Raw genomic sequence first — 24,531 nt, forward strand, 5'->3', positions numbered from 1 at the left:
CTGTCACAGGATATGTCCAAAGTTCAAACAGCTCTCAGAAGATGCTAATATCCTCAGTAAGAATACCAGCCCTGTCTCATTATGCACTGTCTTGAGAAATCGACCAATGTTGCTTCAGATGACTTGCCTTGCCTCAGAAAAATACCACTGCTGCCTCAGAACACACCAGCACAAGCTGAGGAAATTTTCGGTTGTCTTGCTTTAGGTTTTTTTTTTCCACCAGAACTTTGTTAATGCTCCAGACAGATAAAATCCCTCCTTCCACAACAGAACAGAACAGAAGATAGAAAAAGATTTACTAAGTAGGGTGGAATCTTTCACCACTGAAATTAGTAAAGGGGTCTTAAAACCATCAGAGCCACAGCCCAGGAAAAACAGACGTATTTGATCCAATTTGATGATGCCAAATTGATTTCAACTCTCTTCTATTTATAGATTTCTCCATGGGTTCCCAAATGTGAGTGGTTGTGAGTGCAACCCCCAATTTTGGGTGTTTTTGCCCCAGCCAACCCAACTTTTGCTCAATGTTGCGCCAACATTAGAAAAATTGGGTTTTTGCTACTTTATCAAGACTATAGCCTACAGGGTCGGATAGGGTATTTTGTCCTACAGGCAATCAATTCAAAGGGAACATTACATTTTCAGTGTTTTCTAGGAGCTGCGCTTCCACTTTCAAGTTGTATTCATACTGATTGTATTCTTCTTCAGTCCCATTGACCTACTTTTGTGGTCAATTGTTGGACATTAATAAAGTTTTGTTATCTTCAGTGTTTCATTGGCTTCAATTACCGCAGACCTGGAAACTCTCTTATAACTAGATATCATTAGCTGTGAAGTAAGATACTAAGGGGACAGACAGAACCCATTTCTTGCAGAAAATTTTCTCAAATTTCGTTGGCATTTTGCTGGAACTAATAGTTTCACCTGATTGATTGGTATTCTGATTATGGAACTTTTCCCTTAGGGGTATTGGCCCATTTTAAGATGACCTGTATCACCAAAACTAAAAAAAAAAATAAAAAAATTTGAGTGAATTTGAGTGGAAATTTGCCTTGTCAGAAAAAAAATGGACCCACTGGATGAGTTTGTCCACTTATCAACTCACTCTGTTAGTTGTCTATATGACTTGTAGGGGCAAAAGCCTTCCACAAGCAGTTTCTTCGTCTAGAACAGAGAAAGTTTGTGTGAAACTCTCATCTATTTATATACATCTCTCCTATTCTGTTAACTGAAATTGCATTTTCCTTTTGGTGCAGGTGGATTCATATTTGCAGATACTTGGAGAGCCGAAACTTCCATCTATTCTTTTGCAAGTAGTATTACATTACCTAACTATGAATCAGTTTGAAGCATATTAATTTCTCTTTTCCATTCTTTAGCAAGCTTCAGTTGCTGTTATTGCTAGCGATCTCTGTCATATATCAACTTATGATTACCCTTCTTAGATTTGTTGTGTTCTTATTTATGTTTCTGCAGGTAATATGCTGGGTTTTAGGAGAGTATGGAACAGCTGATGGGAAGTACTCTGCGCAATATATTATAGGAAAATTATGTGATGTGGCCGAGGCTCATTCGGGGGATAATGTGGTCATGGTAGGTTTAATTTTTAGCAATTTTTCTAGTATAGAGTTGGAGATGATCATTTCCAGTTTTCTCCTTCTACGTACTGTGGCATTTGTTATTGAAATAAGTGAAGCGAAGGTTTTGATGTGTTAGACATTGTAATACACATTGTAATGTTTATTTAGTTCCGGGTGGCTGTATTCTAAGGTATATTGTAAAGACATCAAGTTATAAAGTTAGATTATAACAGTCAAGTTAATGTTGTTTTGAGGTGATTTCTATGCTATAGTAGATGAATGTTGGGACATGACATGTTAAGACAACTTTGTAATAACGTGATTAGGTGAGCCATTCCTAACTTGAATAAGAAAATGTGCCTCACATGCCTCCCATTGATAAATATATATATATACAACATCGTTGGAACATTGCCTAAGTGCTATAATATTCACTCTTGCATACATTCTCACAGCATATATGTGCATTGTTTTTGACATGGTATCATAGATCTCTTAGTGATTCACGGGATACAGGATTGTGCCAAGCCAAAGTTTGGTACAAAAAGGGTAGGAGACAAACAAGAAGAGATAACCAGTTTTCTGCTCATTGAAGTTGAAATCATTAGTGAATTAAAGGCTAAAGCGAAAAATAAGGACAACTAAAAAGATAAGTTTGAGGTGAAGTCCTTTAATGTTGAAATAAAAAAGGGAAATGTACACGTGTTTGAAGTTTCTAACTAGAAATTTTAGAAAAGTTGAAACCAAAATCAAGTCAAAGCCCATGAAATGTTTGGAAAGAAGTGATGGCATACAAGTCCTGAAGGCTTGGGCGAATAGTTGACATGTAATGTTTTAGGGCAATTTAGGGCTTAATTCCTAGCTAGGGTTCCTGTTAACCAACAACAGTAGACATAAACTGTAGAATCTCTTATCAAAACAATTATGAGATTCAATGACAGTATAATTCTCCAATAAAATCAAACTGTTGTAGGGCTTATTGCCCACTGCATTGAGTTTGTATTCAATCAGCAATTCAAACCACTACAGTAAATCAGTACTATGAAACTCAGAGAGTCTATCACTAATCTACAACACAGCCTGGTCTTGTTGCCTCAGGGACCCAATGAATCCTGTCTCGAACAGCCTCAGGAGAGCTTCCGAATTATGCTACAGGAGGGGTCTATTATCCACCGAACCCTTCCTCAGTAAAAAGCACAAACTGCCTCAGAAATTGACTGGACTATCTCAGGAAAGACCACCAAAATTCGGCCCCAGGAAATGATCAGTCTTTGCCTCAGGAGGTCCAAATTGTCTTAGAGGAAGACACCGAACTGGGCGTTAGAGAGATTGATCTGCATGAAAGAAAGTCCACTGAATCTGCCTGAGGGCAGGCTGAACTGCCTCAGAGAAGGGAATTCTGCCTAATGGATGCCGAAGTACCTCAGAAAATGTCCACTGAAAATTTGCTGTAAGGAAGAGAGCACCGAAACCTGCCTTCCTATTGCGTTAAATAATATGTTGTGCCAGAAAAGGGGAAAATATTCAATGCTCAGACCAAACCAGAATTGTTCCAATAACCTGTGCCAGAACAAGTGTAAGGTTGACTAGGTAGGCTGAGATCACCTCACCACTGAAACTAGTAAAGGAAGAGAAATGGGTCTTGAAACCCTCAGAGCCTCAGATTCTACTCTATGATGATGATTGGTCCAATTCCATGATGGTAAAAATGATTCTGCTCTCTTGTATTATAGATTTTCTTGTGGGGGTTTTCCTTAATTGATTGAGAGGGGTTCATGGCAACCCCAACTTTAGGCCTTTTTGCACCAGCTGCCCCAAAACTTACCCATGCTGCCCAAACATTTTGGTAATCGGGTTTTCCCCTTTATGAAAGACTATAGCCTATGGGGACTGATAGGCTACTTCGTCGCTTGGGAAATTAATCCATAGGGGACATTACATGACATGGTTTCCAATGGTTGCATTTGTCTGAACTAGAGTAATTAAATTTTGTGAGAAGGCGCTTAACCTCCAAAACATCATTGGTGAACTGTGTGATTGATACCAATTATTATCAAGTAATTGGTTCAAACTCAAAGTTACAAGGTTAGTGTTAAAATGATGAATAAATTTAAAATTAAATTACAACATGAAAGTCAAGAGAAGAGATTGAAAAGTGAAGTTGGCATTAACTTGTGATACTCTTACAGTGCATATTACCTTGGTCAAAAGGTGTTAAAAAGATATATTAGAACGGAAGTATTATTACAAAGTACCCATCACCTAGATATCTAAGGGCAGTGTTTAAGTGAAAGAAGGGTGCAACCTATAAGTTTCCAAAAGATATATTAGAACGGAAGTATTATTACAAAGTACCCATCACCTAGATATCTAAGGGCAGTGTTTAAGTGAAAGAAGGGTGCAACCTATAAGTTTCCAAGAACGTCGTTGTTCACTAAGTGAAAAAAGTATCATGATTGGAAAATGCCCTATAAAAAAGCAATTAAATAGGATATCTTTTAGTGGGGAAATTCTAATACCACCACATATTTTTGGAATTAACCATAGCTCACTCATATGAAGAAACATACAAACAATTGTGACAAGTATGTGAAACTCTGAGTAAAATAAAATGACAAATCCACATAAAAGTCTAGTTTATGATTGGAATCTTTTTCCTCACTTTAGAGTTTGACGAGTTAAAATGCTAAAAGGTAAAATATCAACAAAACAAGCTAGATTATTGACAAACATATTAAGACCTTGAGAAATTTGGACAAATTTGTATTAGAGAAAGACAAGAAAATGAACCATTTAAAATGTCAGTAAAGATAAGATAAGATAGTATTATTAATGTCTAACAAGTGACCACAAAAGTAGGTCAATGGGACTGAAGGATACATCTTGTATGAATACAATGTGGCACTGCAAATGCAACTCCTAGAAAATACCAAAGCTAGCTAGAATAAAGAACACAACAATAGGAGGACAATCTCAAAAACATGTATATAACTAGATCAAAGTCCCCGATGATGTAGAGGACTAGGTGAGTAAGTCTAGGGCTAATGATGTCAAGGATGTCCAAGTCTGATAGCCGAAGGCGAGGAGGGTGACAGTGGCGCTGGCTCACTATTGGAGTTCTCTGGATCCAACGAGGAATTTGGCCGCATGATCTTCGACACCTCTGTAATGATCTCAAGGATATCGGTTGGCCTCCTAAGGGGGGGTGCGGCTAAGATGAAACCCAACGTCTCCCTGCTCTGTTATCCGAAATACTCCATCTCTCAAGTCATCTCTTGTTGTTTCGGTCACCTAGATCAACCTAAAAATATGATTTGATTGTTTGAGTCATCATTGAAAGAGTCGGTGCATGTAGGATTTGTGATCCATATTTGAAAATCTCCCCGATGAAGAGGGCTAGGCATCACTGGTTAGGATAGCGAAAGAAGGTAGAGAGGGATGCTCCTGAATCTCTATACAGGCAGTGATAGCGTCCCTTGATCTTGTAGTATATCAGGCACCTAAAAATGAGGTGTTTCTCTTTCTCTAGCTCTTGAAGGCGACATACCTGACAAATCCTATTGTTGATAAATCTAGGGCATCTAGATTAGGCGATTTCTCTTACTTTGATAACTGTTTGTGATGTATTTTACTAAACTTAATTAGCTTCTTCTTTTTCTTGATTATGTTTTGTGTTCTTTTCATCAAACAACTGCCAAACCATAAAGAACAATAAGACAAGAGGACACAAGATATATGCGATCAACTAGGGCCAAAACCTCTCCAACTGAGAGGAAAACCCACAAGAATTCTTCTTTTCTTATAGAACTTCAATTGGCGAATTCCAAGAGCTATGACACTTAACCCAGACCCCTCCAAGACCAAGTCAAACCTTTCCTCTTTGAAGAGTGTTCCTTCTAGCAACTTCGATCCCAACAGTTTCTTTTGGAACTTCGCCCCAAGCCCCCAACAAATACTTTTGCAATTTTGACCCAACAATTTCTTTTGGAACTTCGACCCAACAGATTCTTATGCAACTTTGACCCGACAGATTCTTCTGCAAGTTCGACCCCAACAACCATCCAACACTTCGACTTGCCCAACAACTGTAGAAACCCTAGCACAAGAGAGAGAGAGGCCCAAAAAATTTGATCTTGCTCTTCTTCTTTTTCGTCCTTTTTCAACTTCTATCTCGAGGAAATAGAACTTGCTTGAGAGTGTGTCCAAATGAGGTCGAGTTTCTTCTTATATATAGGCTTTTGAGGGGTACAAATTGCTATCTTTAGGCCAACTTGTCCCTTCAGGTAGGCCGACTTGTTGCTACTTGTTTGACAAGGTCTTGGAGGATCTTTGACTCTATTTTTGACTTAAATAAATTTTCTTCACAATATGTAACATGCCCAAAAGGGTCCTCAATACACGACAATGACTCAATTGACTTGTAGACTAAATGATAAGCCCTAGAAGCACTCAATGGGTGCCTGACCTAAAAATAATTTTCCTTTGAGCATGAAACCCAAGCCTCGAATAATATTAAATTTATTTTCTCTTTACATCAAATACATAAAATCATGATTACATATGTTATTATGAAGACCAAACCTAGTTGCATATTTCAACACTCCCTCTTAACTAGGGAGGTATTCATAATCCATACAAGGTACTTGGACATTCTCAATTTGAAGAATTCTCATAAGAAGAGTCGGATTGGTAAGCCATCTCTTTTTATCATTCCAACCAACATTGTCACATAACAAGGCCTTGACTAACAAGTTACAACTCTATCTCTCCACAAGATCAAAGCATAATGTTGGTGAGACCAATGATTGATAGACACCATCGTCATTGTCTCTCAAGGCACATACCCCACCCGAGTGTTCACAGGGTATGTCCTTCCAGGACTATTCTTATCTTGGATTCCTAGTTCTCAGATAATACCAATCCTCTTCGACTACTCTTATCTTGGATGCCCTACCACATCCTCAAAGAGTATCAGATGCTTACCCAATCCTCCATTCTTTCTTCACGAAGTGAAGACAAGAATGATGTGTCTATCTCTCCCTCCCAACTAGGTAAGACATACCCATTCCTATAGAAGGAAAGCACCCATTCCTATAAAAAGAATGTTCCCAAGCTCCCTCTTATCTAGGGACTTGTCCAAGCTCCCTCTTAACTTAGGGGCTTACTTCTAGCAACTTTCTACTCTTTGGTGGAGATCATGGTACTATCAACTGCTTGTGGGGCTTCTTCTTTCAATGTCATGAATTTCATCTTCTTCATTATGGAGCCTTCATCTTTTGTAGGGCATCGGTCATCCATCACTTTCCTTCACAAACATATCAGTCATGTCATCCTTCTCTTCATCAGGAAGTGATCTTCCAGTCCACATCTGGCTTTTCTTCATACAACTACCTCTTCCAAGTGATGTTTCCTTCAAGATCTTCCATCCAATCACATGAGTGCTAGTTGTAGGTGACATCTACAACTCTCTTTTGGTAGACCTGTATCAACCCATCATATGTTGTTCAAAAATAAAAAATGAACATAAAATCAAAGTTACCTTTTATGATGGCCTTTCATCATGACATCTGCTTTGTGCAACATAAACATCTCGCACATTAATAAACATATCTCCAAGATTTCCAATGTCAAGGGTCTTCTTCCTTTTCAAACTTTGTCAAAGTCTTCATACCTTCCTCATGGAGATGCCATACCAGATTCTTCTAGTCATCAGATGTTGATAACTTGATTCCTTATCTTATGTGACCATAATTGCAATTTTTCCAAGAATCCTTCTTCTTTTCCTTGCATATTGTATCCTAGGAACATAGTTCCTTTATCTTGTCAATCACCTCATATTCCATATGAGGACATATTATATTGACTTCATCTTATCAATATGTGAACTAGTTCAAGGTGTATACCTTTATGTATCAAGCAGAGATTCTTCTTTTTCCATCATGCTCATATTCAATCATGCTTTCTGCAACTATATGATGACATGACTTAATCTATCAAATACATGCATACATACCTCTTTTCTTCTTTTGGTCATCTAGACTTTCTTTGGCAACTACCTTTCCTTGATTGAAAGTACTTCAATTATCTTGACCTGTTGCACTTGCCTGCCACCATACCATCATCCTTCTAAACAATGTATCCCACACAAGGTGGAATGATCAGCGAGACACTTGCTTCTTCCAAGTAGAGGTGAATATTCTAATGAAGATTCCAACGGAGGATCTAGATTATCCTTATCTCGCAGAAGCTCCTTTCTCCTGATGATGATGTATGATGAATTTCTTCTATCATGATAGATGACTTTCTTTCAACTATATGCACTATATATGCTTTCAATGAGGTTACCAAGAGTTACTTCCTTTATATGATGATTGCTACATCCATGTAGACTTCTACTTCAACTATTCTTTCAAGCTTTTCTAAAGATGTCACGAGCTCTTGCTTCAATGGTATGCTTCCAATATGATGCCATCTTCTACTAAGATGTATCTAGTCATAATGCTTCTCATCTTGACTTCCATGGTGGAGGTTTCTTCACCCCTTACTTCTCCTTGCTATGCATTGGAGAAACCCTAATAGTGAAGATCTATCCCTTCAAACTTCTTCTCATCAGGTTCTACCACTTCTTCAATGACATGAGCTTCGTTTCTTTCTTTCCTCTTGTTGTCCTTCTTGAATTTCGGATAGTCTCTCTTGTAATGCCCATATTCTTGATAGCCATAGCATTAGATCTTTGACATATCATCCTCCTTTTTCTGAGAACCAGATTTCCCAAACTTTCCTTTTCTCTTAGCCATGACAACAAATGGTTGAACTTGTTCACCAGGTCCCACATCGCTATTTGCTTTTAACCTGGTTTCTTCAATCTTACATATGTCATAATGACCGAAGTTCACTGAATGGGGTTGCTTCCTTCTTTCCATAGATGCTTGATATGAAGTTGCCCCATTCATTAGTTAGTGCATTGAGCACAACTCTGGTCATCTCTTTATCGGACATTATTTCCCCCAACTCTTGTAGTTAGTCTCGTATTTCTAACACCCTCGTAAAGTATGAGGCTATTCCTTCTTCCTTTGATATCTTCATCTTGGATAGCTCGGTTCTTAAAGATATGACTTCTCCAGTGGTGCTTATGGATAACGATTCTACTAATTTCTCGTAGATTTCTTTTGATGTCTCCAACTTTGCAACATAAATTATGAGGGGATCCTTGATAGATTCTATAAGGATCCTTTGAGCCCTTCTCTCCCCTTTCATATACTTGGCTAGAGCTTGAGCTCCTTCCTTTGGAGGTTTAGTGATTGAACTCTTAACATGTCCGACAACTTCATTTTCTATGAGGATCAAATCTGTCCTCTTCTTCCATGCAAGGAAGTTTGATGACCCAACCAATTTGTTGCTCTCCTTGCAAAATGTAGTCATTTTAACAGATTCAGACATATATATAAATATACTTGTGAAGATACTCCTTGATGACAGTATCTTCAACTTGATGCCTTCTTGATTTTGATGATGATGTTGATAATAGAAGATGTCTTCCTTCAAAAGTGATCCTTAGCTCAAGGAGAGGGAGATCACCTAGATTCCTTGACGATGACGACCACGCCGCCTCTTGCTTCTTCGGATGATAGTGTAGAATGTGATGGCCTTCCCAAGGTACTTCAAATGTAGGGTCTTTCTTTGGATGTTTGGTCCTTGATGTCTTTTTTCCTTTGTGATGAAGATTGTAAACTTTCCAAGAATGCTTCAGTTGAATAACCCTTCTTCGAATGAGCTAGGGTTTTGAGGTCTTCTCGCTCTTAATTACTTTCTTCAAGACGATGAGAGGGCTAGCCCTTCTTGATGATTGATACTCATGATGTTTCCCGAATGATCTTCTTGTGCTTCAGCCCTTGAGTATCCTTCCTTAAGCTGTCTTTCATTGATGTAGTCACCTTAGCTCTCATACCATGTTGAGAAATCTAGGGCAGCTAGAGTAGGTGATTTCTCTTACTTTGATAATTGCTTGTGATTTATTTTACTTAACTTAATAAACTTCTTCTTTTTCTTGATTATGTTTAGTGTTCTTTTCATCAAACAACTACCAAACCATAAATAACAATAAGACAAGACGACACAAGATATAAGCGGTCAGCCAGGGCCAAAACCTCTCCAACTGTGAGGAAAACCCACAAGAATTCTTCTCTTCTTATAGAGCTTCAGTTGATGAATTCCAAGAGCTATGACCCTTGACCCAAATCCCTCCAAGACCACGTCAAACCTTTCCTCTTTAAAGAGTCTTCCTTCAACAACTCGACCCCACTAACTTCTTTAGCAACTTTGACCCTAGCAGTGTCTTCTGGAAATTCGACCCAACAGTTTCTTTTGGAGCTTTGACACAACAATTTCTTCTGGAACTTCGACCCAACAGTGTCTTTTGGAACTTCGACCCAACGGATTCTTCTGCAACTTCGACCCCAACAACCATCCAACACTTCGACTTGCCTAGCAATTGTAGAAACCCTTACACAAGAGAGAGAGAGAGAGGCCCAAAAACTTCGATCTTGCTCTTTTTTTTTTCTTTTTCGTCCTTTTTGAGCTTCTATCTTGAAGAAGTCGAACTTGCTTGAGAGTGTGTCCAATGAGGTTGGGTTTCTTCTTAGATATAGGCTTTTGAGGGGAACAAATTGCTATGTATAGGTCGACTTGTCCCTTCATGTAGGGTCGTTGACTCTATTTTCGACTTAAATAAATTTTCTTTACAATATGTAACATGCCCAAAAGGGTTTTCAATATATGACCATGACTCAATTGACTTGTAGATTAAATGACAAGCCCTAGAAGCACTCAATGGGTGCTTGACCTAAAAATAAATTTCCCTTGAGCATGAAACCCACGCCTCAAGAATAATAATAAATTTATTTTATTTTTACATCAAATACATAAAATCATGATTACATATGTCATTACGAAGACCAAACCTAGTTACATATTTCAACACCAATTGGACTGTGGTATATGGTGGTCAGTCTCCACTCGGAGTTGGTGAGAGCCAACTTGAAGCTGCCCCAAAGGTATCCTAAGTGAGTGCATCCAATGTTTGCATGTGTATGGGGGACAGATAATGATGCCATCCTATATCTCCAAGAAATGCTCGAGGTAGAAGGACATTTGGGCCCAGGTCTGTCGAGGGGGAGGTCCAGGTGACTTGAATGTACAATTTGAAGATATCCTCTTTGATGTACTTATTAAGTATTTGTTGGGCGACATGCGATGGCTCAGAGAAGCAAGGGAGAATATGAGGGGGGAAGCCACTTTGGGGAGATAGTCAATGTTTGGAGAAGTCGATAAGCATCTTAGAACCACCCTCATGTCCGACCTAAGGAGTGAGTCGAAGTAAGGGCCTTTGTTGAACAAAGTGCAAGATAGGGGTACCAGTCTCTCACGGCCTTTGAATCTTTGAAAGATCTGAGTCTGTGGAGGAAAGAAACTAAGCAAACGATGACCTCGAGTCGTAAGGGATGGGTGCCAAACTTTGCCTGGATAATGGGCTATGGAGTTGTACACTTGCATTTGATGATGCACCTGAGAAGCAAGGTTTGGACTCTCTCCATCTGGGCCCAATTTGTTTGTACCATGCTCGACCCCCAAATCTTGGAGCTGTAGAGAACCTTGGATCTTATAATCACGTCCATGAGGTGGAGTTTGGAAGAGATGCCCTGAATCTAACTCTGGAAGCACTGTCTCTCGATAAGGGCCAGGGAACCATACCCTTTACTAAGTTGAGGTTGGAGGGCCTGCCGCATACTAAAACGAGGTCCTGTGAACTGTACTCCTAGGTAGATGTATGATGTGGTGACCTCTATCTCTTCCCCTCAAAAGTAGAAATGCATGTTTGTAAGCATTTTATTCGAAGCATTGAAGATCATAACCTTGTTTTTACCTAGGTTGGTCATCAATTGTTGAAGGTCACAAAAGTTGGCCAGGGCATCTATTTGTCTTTGCAGTCCCTCGAGAGTAGATGCCAACAATATTAAGTCATCTACAAAGAGGAGCAGGGAGATCAACACTTGATGAGGAAGACAACCATTTCCCTCTTGGGTGTGCTCATGGAGCAAAGATTCTAGCTCATCAATGTAAATCCCAAAGAGGGTCAGCAAGAGGGGGCACCCTTGCTTTACCCTATTGTTACGCTGAGTGAAGTCATAAAATTCATGTGCCATCTGTAGGCGACCCAAAATTGACTCGTATAGTCTCATGATGGCTACTAGGAGGGTCTCTGATATACCGATGTCCCAGAGTCTTTGGAATAGTGCCTCCCTAGGTATAGTATCAAATGCTTTCCGAAAGTCTAAAAAGAAACAATAGACTTTCAAAGAGCAATGAAGTTTTGCTTAACGAAATGAAAAAAATTGAAGAGAAAGGACATAAATATTTTAAATTTCGATAAAGAAATGTTAAACAGGGTGAACAACAGTTGCAAGGTCAAAGAACAAAATGTAAAGAGAGAAACCTTACAGATAAAATTGGAGTGGAAAAGCTGAGTGATACTAATGATGAAAATTTGTCTATTGTTGAAGAAGTTAAGCCATCAACCAAGAAGGAAAAATTTATTATCTAGTTACAATTGAACATCCATTTGACATTGCTTATGAAACTTCATTTCATATCAACAAACTAGTGAATACTTGATAATAAATTTTTCATCTCAATATATCAGAGAGAATTTCATAGATCATGTCATCACCCAAATCAAAGGAATCATTGCATACAACAATCAATGGATCAACATTATTCAAAACAAAACTTGTTCCATATTTTTGAATATTAGGATGCTAATTCCACTTATATTGAGAAGTGCAACTGAGGAAGTTCCAATCAAATGTTTCATTGTTGTTGCAAATGGTGTAAATTTCACTTTTGGGCACGATGAACCTTTTATACCGTAATCATTATTGTATTTCTAGGTTTGTCTTAGGATGACATTGCACACATAGGTCATAAGGAAAGCACCCTACCTTTTGGGTTGCATATATAAATGCAACTCTCATTTGTAATTTATCATCTTGTGATCATTCATTCATTCATTCTTGATATGGTGTTTTGACTAATGTCCCTTATCAATTGCTGTACTCTCTTTTGATCATGTGTTTCTTTTTCTCTCTAACACATTTGTTCTTGGGTTATTTCTCTCTCTTGGGGTGCACCCTCTTGGATTTTTTTTCTTTGAGAGTTGGGCTTCTCTAGTGTTGGTTTATTTTCTGTTGATTGCAGAATTGGGGTTTGTGTTTGTTATTGTTTGATTCTCACACTATCCGTTATGAGTCTCAACATGGTATGAAAGTGGGTTGTAAACTCTATGTACTCAACTTAGCACCTAATCTAAAGATTTTCCACTAGTGGCATTGCCTAAGGATTGAGGAACTAAGGTTTTTGGATCATCACTTCTTAAGGTTTCTTGGGGTTTTTCCTGAGGTTAAACCCTCCTTTAAGGGTTAGTTCACGTCAGTGTTTGATCCAAAGATTTAAAACAAACAATTATGGTGAGCCTGTGTTCTTTTTTGTTCTTGTTTAATCTATCTACTTGGTGAATGCTTTCCTACTTAAATGGGGCTAATTATGATATTTGGGTAGATCAAATAACTACCTTTCTTTGGGGCAAGGGTTTGTATAGGATTTACCTAGAGAAACCCCTTCCTCTTGATGTTTAGGGTATGTCACCGTCACTTTAACATTTTAGATCTTTTGTTTCAAGTACATGAGCCCATATTCGGGAAGATTATCTATATGATCCTTCCCCTCACAAGGTGATTATTGATACAAGTGCTATCTTTAATGGAATTCCTATTCACGATTTGCCAAGATCTTTTTCGTTGCCTCTTACAGAGGATTTTCCTTTAGATGATCCTCAACATGGTTTAGTGGATATCTCTATATCAAATTATGATGTTGGTCCAAGTTGGATGTGCTACATTTTGGTAGTTCCAATTTTAAGGATACATTGTGCTAATATTTGTACCTTTAAGGGAATGACATGTTTTAGGATATCTATCTTTTTCACATTTTGATGTTGGTTCATTCTAGTTGCTATATAGTTGGCAACTCCTTTTTCAGGGTCAACTTGTGCCAATCTTTGCCCTTACTATAGACCAAAATGTTTTAGTGGATGTTAGTCTTTCACTTTATGGAGTTGGTTTATTATAGATGCACTACATTGGACAATGCCATTTTCAGGGGCTACTTATTTCAATCTTTGTTCTTTTGGTGGGCCAACTTCTGGACACTTCCCAAAACGTTTGCTAGAGTCCACCTTCACCAATGTGTGGAATTGCATTGGTGTGGGAGATACGATGCTCAAGGATAATATGGAATGTTCTCTATTTGAGTGTTGCTCAACATTAAGGTGGCAAGTGAATCTTGTGATACAATATCCTCTCTTTGTGGTCACCTTGTTCAAATTGAGTGTGGGATGTTGAAAAGGGGCAATCTTCATTTTCAACCACAATTGACCTTATATTGAGTTGGGCTTTTATCCACTCATTGTCATTCTCAACTATAACTAACATTATATTGAGTTGGACATTTGTTCATCCACTCTCATTCCTGGCTAGAACCAATATTGTATTGAGTTGGATATTTATATGCCCACTCTCATTTTCGGCTATGATCGACCTTATACAAAGTTGGTATTTTATTCACCCACTTTCATTTTCATTTGTATTTCAACCACAACCAATCTTATATTGAGCTAGACATTTATACACCCACTCTTATTTTTGACCATGATCAACTTCATATTGAGTTGTATATTTATACACCTACTCTCATTTTTTACCATGATTTCCTTTATATTAAGTTTGGTATATATACACCCACTCATTTTGTATTCATCAATTTTTTCTACATGTTCCCCAATTTGGCAAAAGGAGGGATATTGAAATTTAAGCTCACTTTTGATGATGATCAACTTTATATTGTAATTTGTAACAAAGAAGGTTCATATACTCACGAATATTTAAAATATCTGGAATATGTGAATATCCATTATAAGACAAGCAATATATTTATACAAAATATATGATTCAATACAATGAGGGTTCCTTGGTATATATACCATGTGGAAGTTCCCTTTCATGAAGAGTAACGTCTGTCAATAGGGACATGTCTTTTCATATGTGCCCCTTTATTAAATAATAAGCTATGATTATTAATGCTCATAACATTGCCTCCCCCCTTAGAAAATCTTGTCCTCAAAGCTTATGATGAAAATGATTGATATCTTTTTCTGTCTCGTAATGTCTTCTCATCTTTCTCAATCCTTGGAACCATCATCTTCGATGGTACAAGACGATATGAACTTCTGAGTGTGGTACATAATTGTTGCACCGTGAAATGATCTAACCATCCCAAATAAATATTTTGTAGAATGTTGCGCTTATAAGCCTTCCAAGATGAAATATTATCATGAGACTTGATGGTACTATCATCACTATTCTTCAAAACTTATGTTGATTGTTTTTCTTCTGATTGAAGCTGATGCACTAGTTGATTAATGTACTAGCTCTTGGGATTAGGATTTTGACAAGGAGTTCTTGTGACCTGCTTTCCTTTTAATGTACTTGTAGCATTCTCTTGACTTATTTTTGGCACATGACCTTTATTGCATACTGGTGTTGTTGATTTGATTACTGGGTCTTCACTTGGAACTCCCATTGCCCGAACTGCTACATTTGAGTATGTCTTCACTTCTATTGGATTAAAATCTTTCTGAATCGTAATACTATTTGAATCAATATTTGTTCCCTTTTCTTCAACTTGGGCTATTACGTCCAAACTACCAGATGATTGACCACATATTTACACTGCGAGCCATCGTTGAGGAGGCTCATCACCGTTCTTTAAGAGTCTCCAACTACTTTGTCAACTTCCGGAAAGCGTTCGACACAGTGCTGAGGGAGGCACTATTTTAGAGACTCCATGACATTGGGATTTCCGAGACTCTCTTGGCAGTCATCATTAGATTGTATGAATTTTTATATCATACACCTAAAGATGGCACACAACCTTTCAGATTTCATTCAGAGTACCATTGGTGTTAAGCAGGGATGCCCTCTCTCGCCTACCCTCTTTGGGATTTATATTGATGAGTTGGAGTCTTTCCTCCAGGAGCATATTCAGGAGGGGGACGATTGCCTTCTTCATCAGGTGTTGATCTCTCTACTCCTTTTTGTTGATGACTTGGTTTTATTGGCCTCTACCCTTGAGTGCTTCAGAGACAATTGGATGCCCTAGCTAATTTATGTGACCTTTGATGGTTGGAGGTCAACCTAGGTAAAACCATGGTTATGATCTCAACACATTGAAGAGCTCTCTTACAGACTTGCATTTTATATTCGGGGATAAGAAATTGAGATCACCACATCTTGTATTTACTTGGGAGTGTTGTTTACACGACGTCGTTTTGGCATGAGATAGGCCCTCCAAGCACGCCTCAACAAAGGATATGGCTGTATTTGCCTCATTGAGAGACAATGCTTCTAGAGTCAATTTCAGGACATCTCATCCAAACTCCACCTCATGGACGTGATTATTAGACCTACTGTTCTTTATGGCTCCAGGATTTGGGGGCCAAGTTTGGTACAGATAGATTGGGCTAAGACAGAGAAAGTCCAAACCTTGCTTCGTAGACTCATCATACGATGCAAATGTATAGTTCCATAGCCTATTATTCAGGAAGAGTTCGGGGACAATCCATTCTGCCTTGAGTTCATCTTCGACCTAGTCTCTTTCCTCCACAGAGTTAGATCTCTCAAGGACTTTGCAGTGGGGAGAGATCATTACCCCTACCTAGCACTTTGCTCCTCAGAGGCCCTCACTTTATAGCAGTCAACAAGCCGTGCTTGAGGGTGTTTCTTTGAGGCATCCCAACTCTTCCAATCCGTGGTCATTTCCCTAGAGCGCCTCCCCCCATTTAGATTCTTCTTGATGCATCGAGCCATCTTCTGCCAACTAAACAAGTACTGAATCAGTCCATCAGAGAGGATATTTGTCAGTAATAAACTCAAGTCACACGAATTTTTCCTCCAACTTGCCTTTGGTCCAAAGATATCTTTCTATTTGGAGCATTTCCTTAGAGTTTCAAGATGGCCTCATCATCCGACCCCTTATGCCAACATTAGATGCACTCACTTAGGATACCCATGGGGCAACGTTGTGCGGGCTCACATCGTCTTAGAGTTGAAACCGACCAACATATTCCTCGGTTAGACAAAATTTGCCAGGTATTCCATGTACAAGAGTTGGACACTGAGTGACACCTCATCTTCATATGCACTGTTTACTATGAGCTCAGAGGACATTTCCATTGTCTCTACAAGGATTCCAAGGGCCCCTCTCTACTTTTTTCCGATACTAGAATCAAAGATTCCTAGCTGTCTTTATCTAGGAGATATTTACATACAGATCACAACTCTTGCATGCCTTGACTCACCTTGTGATTTCTAGAACTATTACCTCTTACTTCTAGGTTGTTTCGTCTAATTGAAACAATAAGCGGTAGGCAAAGCCTTAGTATGTAGAAAATGGGAGAAGGGTGAGACCTCGAGGTTCACCGCAAACACCCTTTGTTACGTGACAAACATGTATCTTTGAGACTGGCTCGTAGAGGCAGTACTATGCTTTAGTTGACCTATCCTCAGAGAGTTAGAGGGAATGTTTTGAGACAAATAGTGCAGTGCGCCTCCCGCTTGCCAGTCCTCCTCCCAACCACAACACAATGGACAAAGAATAATCAACAACTTCTTCCTTTTGGCCTTCGATGTTAGGAGTAGCCCTCATTCCACTAATCCTTTCAGGATCGAGAGAACCTAGATAGGGAGAGATTGCCTTTCTCTCCCTCATCATCAACCATCAGATTTGGGAGATGCTGAACTCATTGGCCTCATCTTCAACCCCCCTTCGCTTCTTTGGGGTTACATAGTCCAACAATAGACGTACTCTGTACTTATTTTTGGTCATTTCATGTGATTTAATACATTATCTAATTGTATCTTTATTTCATTTGTCTTTTTAGCTTTGGGGTTACAATGGAGTGGCATTTCCACTCCCACATGTCTTGTATTCACACCAGATGTATCTTTTAGCCCCATTGACTTGCTCTTGTGGTCACCTTAATAAATTATCTTATCTTATCTTATGGTTACTATTTTATAGTAGAAGATGATCAAAGCAATTTTTTGCTTGAAAGCACATGCCCTACCAAGGGGTTTTTGTAAACATTGTCAAGGAAGAATGCCTTCATGTAGGAAATTATGATGTCTAATACATCAAGTAGACACTATTTCGTCAAGGTCAAGACCAATCTGTGTGGGAATACACAAATGCAATCCATGCCTTGTACTTGAATGATGGCATTTGATATTTAAAACACATTTAGTCTTGATTTATCACAAAAATATACATAGATACAAGAAAAAGGGGATGAATATTTTGGATATCCACTCTTTGGGGGGATCTTACAGATATGTGGTGGAAATTGAAGAGAAGTTCTAGCAAAAAACCAGGAAGAGTTTAGTTTCAGGAAGAAGGCACTAAGAACATGGATAAAGGCGATTCCAACTTTCCTCACAAAGAACAAGGAAAGGGGAAGAAACTATACTGGCCTCTCTGCAAGGAAGGCTGCATAGGAAGAAAAACCCAAAAAGAGAGATACAATGAAGTGATGTGATGTACATATGAGCAAATTGCACTTGAATGGAGCGTCGAGCATGACAAACTCTAATAGTTGAGATGTAGACCTTATACCTACATTAGAGATGGTATCATTGCAAACCCAAGATTGTGGGAAGCAAATCACGAAAGTTGACCCCTACACCACCAATGCCACCTCATAGGGCTTATTGGGAGAGCCTAAGGAGCTAGAAAAGGTCGAGCATCTTTTTCACCCATGGATGTGGGTGAAGGGAACAAACTTGCACTTCATTGTTGACAACAACTATTAGAAGGATTTGGTTTCTATAGAAGTGGTGGAAAGATTAAGACTACTAATGACATCTCACCCTTAGCCATGTACCATCAATTGCTTTAATCAAGGGAGAGATTTGCATGTCATCTAACATTTTTGTCTATCGTACAAGACAAATCATTAAAAAAAAAGTTACTTTGTGATGTTGCACTCCTTTAAGTTTGTGACATTTTTCTTGGTCAACTATACATGTTGAAGCGGCATGATGTATATTAGTGTAGAGCTCGAAGGTCATCATCACCTTTGGAGACCAACTTATAAGATTCTAGAGGTCACAACTTCCACTATGATATCCTTGATTAGCTAAGTAGTTTAGAAAATTGATTGGCAAGATTGGGAAATTTGTGCTCTTTATGGTTAGATCCCAAGGAGAAGGGAACGTTGCAATAACCATCCAAACCATGGTACTTTAACAAAGAAATAAAGATAGTTAGATCAACTAGTGGTTGTGCACTATGACATCTTCATGTCCCCCCACAAGAGCACCATTAGAAAATCAATTGAAGCATTCATTTGATGTATCACTGGGTGTCTCTTTGCTCAACAACCCTATATACATGGTGCTCTATTTTGGAAAGTTATGAGATCAAGCTATATGTCTAAAAATAGATGAAGAAAGGCCACATTCGACCAAACATTTCACTCTATGGAAGGACAATCATGTCGGTATAGAAGAAGGATGGCTCTTGGAGGCTTTATAATGATTACAAAGTTTTGAACAAGATCAAAGTTAGAAACATATACCCCATGCCTCAGATTGAAGACTTGCTTGATCAACTTAAAGGAGCAGATTTTTCAGCAAAATTGAATTAAGATAATGTTACGACTAGATGCTAGTGGAACTAACTTATGTATGAAGACAACATCTAAATCCAAAGAAGGCTTGTTTGAATGGTGAGATTTCCCTTTTGGTTTGACGAATGCCCCCACAATGTTCATGAGGATGATGGATGGCATCTTATGACCTTTTACTACGACCTTTATGATATGTTACTTGTACAATATCCTTGTCTTTAATTGAACATGGGAGAACATTCTCAATAAATTTTGAGAGCTTTGCCCCCACATAACCTATACACAAACTTAGAGAAGTGTATTTTTGGTACTTTAAGCTTCCAACACTTGGCATATGTTGTGGATGAGGACAATGTACATGTGGTTCCAACAAAAATTCAAGTAATTAGAGATTAGCCAATGCCAACAACACATACAAAGCTCCAAATTTTATTGGGCCTTGTTCTTTTCTATCATAGATTTGTGTTGAGGTTCTACCACAACTCATGGATGTCGATTTAGAAAATTAAAGGAAGAGATAAAACCATTTTTACTTGGATCACAACAAAAAAATAACATTGGAAGAGTTGAAGCAATGACTTTGTTAAACACTAGTCCTTGGACTTTTAGATTTGCAACAACCATTCTAGATGGAGACTAATGGCTTAGAGTAGGAAATTAGTGTTGTTCTCACTTAGAATGGACTTATGATTGTGTACAACAATGAGATCATCAATGACATTATCCTCATCTTCAATTGAACATAGGAGGACATTCTCAATAAATTTTGATAGCTTTGCCCCCACACAACCTATATGCAAACTTAGAGAAATGAATTTTTGGTACTTTTAGCATCCATCACTTGGGATGTGTTGTGGATGAGGATAGAATACATGTGGTTCCAACAAAAATTCAAGTAATTAGAGATTAGTCAATCCTAACAACACATACAAAGCTCTAAATTTTATTGGACCTTGTTCTTTTCTGCTCTAGATTTGCTTTGGGGTTTTGCCACATCTCATGGATGTCGAATTAAAGAATTAAAGGGGGAGATAAAGCCATGTTTACTTGGATCATAACAAAAAAATAACATTGGAAGAGTTGAAGAACTGGTTTTGTTGAACACTAGTCCTTGGTTTCTAGATTTGCAACAACCTTTCTAGATTGCAACAACGATAATCCTCAACTTCCGTGTATTAGATTGTTGGTTGGCCTTCATTGTATACTTGACCTTGCTTTTGCTAACATGTATCATTCGTTAGATGTAGGTAAATCAATTTCTAGTTTCCTTTTGTAGGATGAGTTTCTTTCCATTTGGGATATCTTAGTGTTCGTTCAAGCACAACTTGATTCCTTGCCAAGGCAACATTCAAGAAGTAGGAATTGTACACCCCATTGTTCCTCTGTGACAAGCCATGGGAGTCTGTCTCTATGGATTTTCTAACCAGTTTTCCTTCCTCGAAGTGTGGGGATGACTATGCCCATGTAATTGTTGATAGATTCTCTATATTGGCAATCTTGGCACCTTGTAAGAAGAGCATAACGTGAAAAGGCAATACTATTTTTTTTTGAGTATGTCTAGGTTTGCTTTGACTAGAACCATTGTGTCAGATATATATAAGTGCTTCTTAAGTATTTGATCTCTTGGTGAAACATTTGGTCAATGTTGGACACAAAGCTAATGGAGTCTATTTTCTTTCACCCACAAAGAGATAAGAAAATAGAGGTGGTCAATTGGACTATAGTGCATGTCCTTATAATGTACAATTCAATGCATCCATATGCTTGGTATGAGTCTTTGCCTATGTGCAACCAACTACCTGAAAAGTCTTCATTGTTGTATCGTGCACAAGTTACAACACCTTGGATGTGTGTTTTCAGTTCCAACATTCGACCCTTGTTGATGTAGCGCTACCTCTTGCATTAGCATAGGGGTCACTTCATGCACAAAAGAAAGTAGATCGAGCAATGAAGTTGGTGGAGTAGGTTGGACAAATGTAATAATAGGTATGTGACAATTTTGCAGAGGTCCAATGGCAAGTACAAACAATGACACAACCAAGTCGGAGCTCTACATCAATACGAGGTTTTCCTAAAGTTTGGTTGCATTAGTAGGTGGAGAGGTGAGAGGGAACATATAGAGAGATTAGGGCACTTTGATATGTTCCATATACCATCACCAATTAGGTGGGACAAATTGCCTTTGAAATCTAAACTAAATATTCCATCCTTTATTGGCCTTCATCCAATGCTTAATGTGGAATTACTTAGTCCATATTTTCCACCTCTGTTGGATAAGTGGATGTAACAAAGTACTTGGTCCCAACATTTTTTAATCCTAATTGTACAACCCTATCTACAATACATCATGTAGTAGAACTCACAATGAAGATGACCTAGGCATTATCCATTCCATTTTATCAAGTTACTAAGGCAAGGTAACTTATGCTACAAAGGAAGTGGTTCACAAAGAAGTAAGTTATGTTGAAGTTCCCTCACTTTAACACATTTGCGGCTGTAGATAATTTGGTGTAAGCCTGGTTTCAAGTTTTGTGAAATCTCATGAAATTGAATGCCCAACCCACATGTTTTTTGCTGTTGTCATAAAAATGAATATTTTTCAAACTTAGAAACACATGACCTTCCTCTGCTTTTTCACTTTTGCTTTTGCTGAGATTAAAATTCAAGCAACCCGCAAATTTAACACGATATTTTTGGTTCAATGACCTTGGAAAAACCCTGAAGGTAAAACCAGTGAGAGAGAGAGAGATTTTGTTGGACACCTAGTCCTCTATGGGTTGGTGTGGAATGTGAACAACCACCGGAGTCCAAGAGACGTTGGAAGAAGAATCCAACAGTCATGTACAATGTATTATAAATGAACATCTTGTGAATAGTAAAGGCAATCTAATGTTTATCTTTTTATTTGACTATTTACATTCCATGTGAGTTTAACATGGTATCAGAGCGAGTTCGTATTTGCTCAATCTTGTGTGAGCAATTTTTTTGTGGCCTGTGTAAATCTGAGCTTCTCCGTATCAATGAAGCTTGTGGGTTTGTATCTTATTTAAGCGTTTGTCAGGATAAAGAGGGACACTACAACCTTTTGATTACTTAAAATGCTTAGAATCACTCTCGTTCGAATGACTGTGCGTTGAATTTCGCCAAGCCGCTGAAGAAATCTTGAATATCCTGCGTTTGGTGAAGTTATTGGTTTATTTAAGGTACACTTCTGCTCATTTCAAAGCATGTGGTGTTCATTATAATTTCTCAGAAATTATTCTGAGACCGATATCATCATCTTAGCATCATTATAATTGTTTCTCATCTCACTACCACCATTGATCAAGCCTTCGAAAGAGGTAGTATTCGTTGATTCAGTATCTATCTTGGCAGTTTCCTTGGTCATACCTCCACAATCCGTAGACAAAGTTCTTGTAGCGATTGGAAAAGGTTTTGGCGTTCTATCTATTTGGATATGTTACACGTCTGGGCGTAAATGCCACAAGGCAAGTTGCTTCGAGGCTCATGATCAAGTGGTTACAGATCTTGCGTGGGCATTTGATGGACATTGCCTATACAACTGTAGCTAGGACAATTTTGTCCGCAGTTAGATCATACACGGTCCTCCTCTGGCATACAACCCACCAAAATTGTTGCGGTATCCTCCATACCACGTTTGGTCCTCCCAAACAGCGCTTTCACAAATACCACACTGTTATATAACGCTCCTACTCACCGTGGTATCACCTGTCGACCTCCCTTATACAACGCTCCTTTGAAACCACCCTTTGTGGGTCCATTACCAACCGCCCTTCTTTATATCGTAATTGGCATACATATGCTCCACTTGGTTAACGCCTCCCAAATATACGACTACATACTATCATACCTACGCTCCATTGGTGACCGTTTGCCTTCTCTTCTGACAAAAAAAAGGTAGAGGTTTTTTCTGGCAGATAGAGTGCTATCTATTTCAGTGATAATGCTCCCTGCACATGTTTTCAACATTTCAAATCTCTTTGTGCATGTTTGCGACATTTTGAGGACGAGCTCTGTGCACCCATTTCATCTAAGTGACATTCTGAGAGAGGAGCTTTGCATAATCCTAATTTAGGTTTGCATAGTCATTGCCAGTGCTGGGAGATTGCCCAATGGCACGACACTAGGAGACCTATCTTCGTAGGCACAATTAATATCATTTTTCCTAGCACTTTCTGTGCTTTTATTTTGTTGACCTTTAACGGTGATGAAACAACATTGGGAAAAGCAGCAACGAAGAAGGAAGAAGGGGAACTTGGCATATCTGGGAAATTTCATTCATATCCCATTATCAGAAAGAAATTGCTTCATGTATTGTCGGTTGCGCTCTGATTTTGCAATTCAAACAACGGTTCTGGAGCTAAATACGACCCAGGTTCCATGCTCATTGTGATTGTGTCTGATTTGAAGACTTTGGTTTGAAGTCTGTGGATTTCTTGGTTTGCCAGAACTGCACGATTTTGTTGGGTAAGCCGCTGATAGATAGAAACAAACCCAATTTTTGAAGCCGACTTGTGAAAATCGTGGAAGACTATTAAAAAATGTGTGAAGTCGAGGCCGTAGAGGAATGTTGAGAAATGCATTAAAGCATGAAGTTTATAAGTGCGCAGTATTCATGTTTCATTCCTGGTATGAGCGTTGAATGGTGATATATGCATTGAACTTTAAAGTATATGCTTGTGGAACTTTCATTGAACCATGTGAATTAAATACCGTACGTTTGGTCTGATGTCGACTGAATGGTACATGTCATATTGGAGTTTGGTACATAGTTATATAGCAGAGTGGCCAAGGTTTACAGAATAGAATGATTCTTTATAGAGGTGATGTATTCATATTGTGCGCATACAACAATTTTTTTGTGGTTTATTATCCATGTCAAGGTGTTGTATTCCTTTTGACAGTTTCAGTCTTGCATTAAATTGGTAATTTCTCCTAAAAGATCTTCATTAAAGGATGAGTTTAAGCAACGTCAATTATGACTTCGAGTTTGGTGAATTAGTCGATGATGTTTCCATTCTTGACTGAATTCTATAGTCCACAGTTAAACACAAAACAAGTTCTCTGACTGTAATTTCTAGTGAAGTTCGACTCTCCTTTTTTGCAACTTGAAGGAATTTGAATATGTTGAAG

The 24,531-nt window shown here is 38.4% G+C and overlaps 1 protein-coding gene across 2 annotated transcripts in view; it reads left to right on the forward strand.

The window, feature by feature from the left end:
* Positions 1–24,531, forward strand: part of LOC149263476 (Adaptin family protein) — a 200,463-nt gene that overhangs the window by 82,037 nt on the left and 93,895 nt on the right. For both annotated transcript variants that reach the window (XM_089426337.1, XM_089426341.1), the window contains exons 7-8: positions 1,257–1,313; positions 1,477–1,593. In XM_089426337.1, coding sequence (XP_089282463.1) covers positions 1,257–1,313; positions 1,477–1,593 — 174 coding nt within the window. The remainder of the gene's footprint in view (positions 1–1,256; positions 1,314–1,476; positions 1,594–24,531) is intronic.

This window comes from Pinus tabuliformis, chromosome 6 (assembly GCF_031772625.1).
Source record: "Pinus tabuliformis cultivar Carrire ecotype Pingquan chromosome 6, CPIR1, whole genome shotgun sequence".
NCBI lineage: Eukaryota > Viridiplantae > Streptophyta > Pinopsida > Pinales > Pinaceae > Pinus > Pinus tabuliformis.